This window comes from Montipora capricornis, chromosome 4 (assembly GCF_036669925.1).
Source record: "Montipora capricornis isolate CH-2021 chromosome 4, ASM3666992v2, whole genome shotgun sequence".
Classification (NCBI taxonomy): Eukaryota; Metazoa; Cnidaria; class Anthozoa; order Scleractinia; family Acroporidae; genus Montipora; species Montipora capricornis.
In genome coordinates, this window is record NC_090886.1 from 51,154,430 (window position 1) to 51,161,929 (window position 7,500).

At 36.4% G+C, this 7,500-nt stretch overlaps 1 protein-coding gene across 2 annotated transcripts in view; it reads right to left on the bottom strand.

Moving 5' to 3' along the window:
- LOC138047324 (transmembrane 9 superfamily member 4-like) overlaps window positions 1–7,500 on the bottom strand; it is a 29,954-nt gene that overhangs the window by 21,407 nt on the left and 1,047 nt on the right. For both annotated transcript variants that reach the window (XR_011131822.1, XM_068894121.1), the window contains exons 3-9: window positions 6,320–6,419; window positions 3,782–3,825; window positions 1,689–1,801; window positions 1,546–1,594; window positions 956–1,000; window positions 745–800; window positions 500–541 (exon numbers count right to left, since the gene is read on the bottom strand). Coding sequence is in view for 1 of the 2 variants with exons in the window: in XM_068894121.1 (XP_068750222.1) it covers window positions 500–541; window positions 745–800; window positions 956–1,000; window positions 1,546–1,594; window positions 1,689–1,801; window positions 3,782–3,825; window positions 6,320–6,419 (449 nt within the window). In the remaining variant the exon portion in view is untranslated. The remainder of the gene's footprint in view (window positions 1–499; window positions 542–744; window positions 801–955; window positions 1,001–1,545; window positions 1,595–1,688; window positions 1,802–3,781; window positions 3,826–6,319; window positions 6,420–7,500) is intronic.

The window sequence follows — 7,500 nt, forward strand, 5'->3', positions numbered from 1 at the left end:
AGTCTCTAATTTCAAGAGACTCTCAGAAAATAATTCTTTACAACATACAGTACATGTACTCAACGACACTGTCAAGTCTGATAAAGACGACTTCCACTAAGGTTGTCTAAACATCAATGTCATCCCAAAAAGTCCTTCAGTCTACATAATATGAGCATTACAATCACCTGGATGATTGTACTTCGCTTAATTATGATATGACTCCTGGTCCTGGTTTCAAACCATTATTTTATGATTTGGAAAGCCCTTTTAAAACACCCTATTGTCGTCTCTTAACTGTTCATACATAAGTGATTATTTCCCTCATTCTAAGGATCTTTTTACATTTGTTTGGTAAAATGGGTTACAGTATATAAATCCAGCCAAGGAAGCCTTTATAGCTTTCGGGATAATTTACCAAAGTATTTTCAAGCATTCGATTGGAAGCAAAAAGAAATTTCAGACACATTGTCTTCAAACACTAGCCCCTCATCAAGAGCCAACAGAACCACTGTTTTACCTTTTTGGTTCCACTTCAAATCCAACAACACGGAAGGTGGAACTGCAGAGTAAAAAAGAGTAATATTACAGCTGTTACTCAGCTGTTTATTTTTAGCAGATTGTATTTTAGCCAGAAACAAACTTCTCAAGAGGTTAACAATCTTCTAGCAGAGGGAAATGTACATGTACAACTGGATACTAAAATACCGTTGATGACTAATTAAGTTAAAAATGAAAAGTTGATTGTAACAGGGAATCACTTACTTGTCATAAGTATGATATTTGAGAATCATTTTCAAATGGTTGTTGAGATATGTTTCCTGTGAAGAGCCAGTACATGTATTTGTTAAGATGTCAAACATTCAATTAAAGTACAATCTTGCAAAGACCTTCATGCATTGGTTGACACACTAAAACTGTTCTCAATACATGTGTTTACATTCTTGAGAATTGGCCATCCTGGACACTTCCATACCTCATCTATAGCAAATCCAAGTTTGAATCCATGATCATACTGTTTCTATAAGTATGAATGATAAAGAATTAAAAATAATCATTGAAATTTTATTTCAAATTATGATCCATAACGGTATTGTTCAAAAGCAAAACAAGGAATTGGTGGAAATCGTGTTTAAAGCAGGAATTGGGTAAGAGAAAGTTCCAAGGCTAGCATCAGACACCAACAGAAATGAGATAGCAAAAAACTCTTGATTTGATGTAGTAACATTTTATTTTCTTCCACTCTTTCCACATCCAGTAACTACTTGTTTAAAACATGTATCTTACGAAAAATAATTAATGTTATCAAACTATTGTGGAGTGCATGAGCCAAATTTTATGAAAAACATCTTCTTTTCAAACTTCAACAGCAATCAGAAAATAACAGATATAGAATGATTTGAAATCAAGGTCAGACAACATAATAACACAAATCTGCATTTTGAGGTAATGGTCATTTGGATACATGTTCATCTACACGTACAATAACCAATCATTCTTTTTTAGGCTTCCTAATAAAATTATTGTTATGTCAAGATCTTGTTTGTTCTCTTGTTACAGCATTACCTTTCCTTCCAGAATAAATTTTGTCGCCACTGGCAAGTTGTCTATAACCCTTCAAAAAAAAAAAAAAACAGTAGTCTTCCCTTAGTCAAACATGCCCTTGAAAGTTTCAAATATTCTTGAAAAAAAAAATTCATTCCACTTACATATGAACATAATATTCTTCACTTATTAACTTGGCAAGTTTGGTAGATTCCTCAGCTGTTAATGTTTTCGGCTTACAAAGCAACCTGCAACCTTTGTTTTCTGCCATTTGGATCTAAAAGACATTCAAACAACAATTTGAAGTACCAGTAAATACTATAGCTCAGGACTTTTGCCGGATTCAGCAGAAGTAATGAAATACATACATGTGCATTTTTATTACAATAAGCAGCTTATACATGTACTTGGGATGAAGGGGGTAGTTTCTAAAGAAACTGTGTTGCTGCATCGGTGGGAAAGTAGTATACAAAAATTTGGTTTTATCAACAGAGTTGACAATGTAAATTGGCCACTGTACAGAGATTCTAAAAGCTGACGTTTCAAGCGTTAGCCCTTCGTCAGAGCGAATCCGCTCTGACGAAGGGCTAACGCTCAAAACATCAGCTTTTAGAATCTCTGTACGGTGGCCAACTTACATTATCAACTCCGTTGATAAAACCAAATTTCTGTATACATGTACTTGGGATTGCTCTCTATAGCAATAAAATGTAATTTTTTCCAGTCAAGAAACTGTAAATGTCATTAATTAACCCTTTTGCTCCTGTAAGGGCCACTGAGACTTTAGAGAGATTTTACTCTGTCCAACACCAGACGATTTTACTTGTCAATGGGGAACCCCACAGGAGTGAAGGGGTTAAGGCTCTTTAATTAACTTGGCTTCAGTGGTTAATCATGAATACAATTTTAAGCCATCTCAGTTATGATTTAAGCAAACACACAATGTATATTATTGTATCGTGAGTGCATGACAAAGCAAAATTTACCTATTGAATTGTTTGCATTAGATTGTATTCAGTTACATGTAGGTTGACTTTTTCTGTACTTGGTTTCTAGTTGAATGAATCGAAGTGCAAGGAACTTAGAATATCTTTCACAAAGTCAGTGAATACTTTAGAGCCTGTTACTATCAATAATACGAACACTGAGATTGTTCCATCCGCTAAATTACTAGCTGTTATGATATCGAATGATTTGAAGTGGAATGTGCACATAGAAATGATATGTAAGAAAGTACCAACGTGTCTCCACTTTCTTAGGCAATTAAAACACGCGAAAGTGCCAACTAATGACCTTCTAAGTTTCTACACCACTTGCATACGCCAAGTTGCAGAGTATGCATGTCCTGTCTTTCATACCGCTCTACCGCAATATCTCTCCAATCACTTAGAACGCCTGCAGAAGCGAGCACTATGCATAATAAGCACTAACACGTTATCTTATAGACAGGCTTTAGAAGTTTTTAGCATACCTACCTTGTATGCCAGGAGAGAGGCGATTGGTAACTCAATGTTTCAAGAGATAAGTAATATAACAATAATTCACAAGCTTTATTCACTAAATCCGCCACCTTACCTTGGCACTTTGCGTACACGGAAAAATAGCAAGTTCCAAGTCCCGCATTTTAAAACCAATCGTTTTAGAGACAGTTTTATTGTAAGCCATTGCCGATAGCATGTTTTTACAACTCATATACATGTATTAAAATCTGATTTCAAATAATTTTAGTTGTATCTAAATTGTAATTTAGTGTTAACATAATGATAATCTTTATTATTGTTAAATACTTGTCTTATCAAATAACTTTCTTGATTTATCATTATATAATTTATAGTTACAATTAATTAGCGTTTTACATTTGTAAAAATTATCATACAGTAATTCAGCCCATGGGCTGCAAGGGTAATTTTAATAAAACTATCTACGTATCTTAACCTGAGTTGAATGCATCAAAGCCATGAGCAGACCTTCTGATTTACCCATTGACCCCTGGAAGTGAGAGTTTAAAAATATTGCAGTGTCTACCACCCGACAATTTTTAATTATTCTTCAACTAGGAGCGTCCTAGGGAGGAGTCAATTGATGGGTTAACCAGTCAAAACCCATGTCCCCTCCATTAATCCACTGACCCCTGGGAGTGAGACTTGACAGATTTTTCTCTGCCTAATGCCAGACGATTAATTACTGGGGGCATCCTACATGTACAACGCCTGAGGAGACAATGGGTTAGAAAATAGTCATCATAGGTAATACAAACCTGATACAAAGTGTTCACAATCCTATCTCCTCTAAGCACTTCACCTGAGAAGCAAAAGTGAAACTATTGTGGCAGCTACATCGGTTTAATATGCTGTTTTGTTGCAAGCTGTTTGATCAAGATGTGTTCAAAGGCAAATGTTGGGATGCGGCTGCACAGCAAACGACCGAAATTAATGTGTTTCATCACGGTGTATTAAACTGGCACAGATAGTTGTTTTTCAACCATTACGTTAAAGAATTGGCAAGTAAATCAACGGACGTGTTGCCTTTCACCTTTAAGTTTGGTTTCCAAGAAGGTATTAATTTTTTAGAGTCATAATATAAATGCTTGAAATCAGTCAGTTTTGTTGTTGTTGTTGAGATGTTGAAGTTGAAAATAGAAACAACAGGAGCATAATATTGTAGAAACATGTGCACACAAAGATTACGATCTGCGAGAATGAAGGTCGTACGCTTATACTAAATTAATCCACTTGTGTACAGGGTTCTTGCTAAGTTTTTGCACAGGAGGTAAAAAACCAAAAATAGCAGGTAACTTTGTTACCTGCCCCTGCATGGGTTGGCAAGCTAAAGTCTTAACTTGACGTTCGTATCGATCGCTGTCACATGCCAGCGGCTGCTAAATTAATTTAATACTCAGCAAAAGGAAAGTAGGTTATGCTATTTCATTGGCAGTCACCTAGGGGGGTCCGGGGGCATGCCCCCCCCCGGAAAAATTTTGAAAATTTGAGTCCCTGAAATGCGATTTTCTGCATTTTCAGAAAATATTTACAAAATTCTAAAGGTACAAAAATGTCCCATAAAATCTCAAAAGTAACACTTTTTTGACATCTGCATTCAATAATTTATGTAACTTCTTGGATTAATATTGCCGTTTAAGAAGTAAAAGTTCTGGGTTTTCGTATTTACAAAACAACAACACTGACTAGCTCGCAACTAGCTATCAGCATTAACCTATACTTCAATGTTAACCATTATAGCTTACGCTTATGTGCTTTGTTGTATTCATAAGTAACAGATTTAGCTGCTTTTAGGACGGACGCTGGAGGCGTAAAAGTCTTAGCGTGAGAAAGTGGTGTCTACGCGTGTGGGCGTGAGAAATATATCAAATGCGTGTGTCTCACGCAAAATGCGTGAGAGTTGGAAGGTCTGCAAATGGTATATTTTCGAAACAATAACATGTGCCAGATATCTTCACAGGATTGGTTGGAGGGGGAAAGCAATATTTTCCCATAAACGAAATGTAATTTCACCTTTGAACAGACGAACATTCCTTGGATAATTTCGGTAAATATTTCAGTGAAACAGCCGGTAACATTTACTTGAACAGCCGGTAAAAATAACCGGTTACCGGCTCTTAACAAGAACCCTGTGTGTATAAAAACATTGCATTCCGATATGCCATTCTAGATTTATGTCTGATTGATGTCCGATTTCATCCGAATTTTGAAACCTCAAATCAGAAATTCTTCAGTCAGACACAAGCAGCTATTGGAATCGGAAAATGCTGACAGCGACATCGGAAACCAAAGTTTCTGATATTAATTTGGAGAAGCTCTCCCTAATGTACACATAACATTCACACTTGCTACAACAAGTTGCAAAATTGTTGAGACACTCCCGTTAAAAAAAAACTTTTCTAGCTTCCAATACCCGCCATATCTAGAATTTCAACCTTTCCCACTTCCCTCCCCTCTCCTCCTTTCAATGTTGACTGTTTCAGTTTCCAACATTTTTTTGTCTTGCTAGCAACACTGATAAGGGGGGAGGGGGGCTGCAGTGTGGGAGATAATAGGTAAATATTATTAAGAACACCCCAAGAAGGTGAAGTGTCTCCACTAATTTTGCAACTTGTTGTAGCATGTCCAGTTCCCTGGCTACATAGGATTAAATTTTTTCCTGCCCAATGGCCAATGGAACGGCACTTGTATTTCCTTGGAGAGTTGGTGCTCAGGTGTGAACATTGATGAGGTTCCCCCCCCATTAATAATATTGCGTGTGCATGAGCCTAAATTCATATGCAGCACGGGAGTTTCCAGCTTTCAGACTTTTAAAATCGTTAAATTACATGCTTCAATTTTAAGCTAATGAGTCTTTGATGTAATCTAATCCTCGATTCAGCCCTCTGAGGTCCAATCGGTTAGTCTTGAGCATGAATAATGGCGAACAGTGAAATCCCAACCTTGCACTCAAAGAAAACAGCCTTTGCATAAAATTCAAAACTCAAAATTTTGCCAGTCAGGTGTCAAGCAAACATGCTTTCAAAATCTGGAGGTAAAAGGGAAGTCAGTTTTTTGATCACAGTAGCACTTTAATGGTGAAGTTGGAGAGATTAAAATATTCCATTGTTAAAATTTATCACTCAGAGATTTAGAATTTCTTCATCAAAATAGCTTCCAAGAGGAGGAAAACAACATTTTTTGGTACCATTTTATTTCTAGCGTTTTCAGCAAACTACTACATGTAGGGCTCCATCCCCATTAAAGTCAATAATAATATCGACACTTGCCTAACATTTAGTGTGACAATAACTTACCAAGGTTTTCAGGCTTGTACTGTAAATTTTCTGGTTTGCAGATTGGTACAGAGTAATACTCAAAGGGTAACTGAGTTTTGACACTTGTCATTTTGACTGCCTATAACATAAAATATTTAATGAACAATAATTAATGTCAGCGTACTTACATAAATCATTTATACCTATAAGGACCCTTCAGTCAAACATCAAAAGTAAGTTCATTAAAATTAATATACATGTCTTAACACCTGGGAGATTTTACTCTGTCTAACACCAGATGATTTTACTCATTACACCCCCCTAAGGCATTTCAGGTGTCAATAGGTTAAACCATAGGAAACCTATGTCTACAATCAATTTGTTTGACTTATTTTGCAAAGGAAGTGTTAAATTTGCATCTAATGTTCAAAAATCCTTGCCTTTGTTTTCAAATTGTAAATGTTAATTCTGGTATGTTACAGTTGCCCTATTGTTATTATACAAAGCGCACCGCAGCAAGAGACTGGTGGCATGGTTAGCTCCTTAACAGACACTTGGTGTGGAACTTTATTTAACCCTTGGCGTATCTTTGGCGTGGAGGTTATGCGGACCTTAGACAGAGTAAGATCTATTAAGTCTCACTCCGAGGAGTCAATTGGTTAAAGAAATTGATATGGCAAGCAGTTGCTACACATCTGAAGACTTAACGATTTTTAAAAGTCAGATTAAACTCTCCTTTTAATAGAACTTTAATAATAGAACTTTATTTTCACACGATAACTTGTTTAAAGCTGAATAGCTTATGGGTTTGTGCACAAATGAAATCAAATCAAATAAATACGTACATGTATCAAATCGTATTGACTTTTGAGGAGAGGGGAAAACCAGAGTACTCAGAGAAAAACCTCTCGGAGCAGTGTAGAGAACTCAAACCCACATACCTGTATATGCCAGATCTGGGAATCGAACACAGGCCACATAGGTGGGAGGCGAGTGCTCTCACCACTGCGCCAACCGACCCATTCTCTACCTTAAATTAACGATTATCGTTAATTCTTAATTTGCTCTGAATTTACTATTATCGTTAATTTAGAAGACTGAAAGCTTGATATGAATTATGGGAAACGGTCATATATAATTTAAAAGACAACCCAAGTGTATGGAAGTAGGACTCGAACCTGGAATGTTCATTATTAACCCGTCACCTAACCACTTGACCA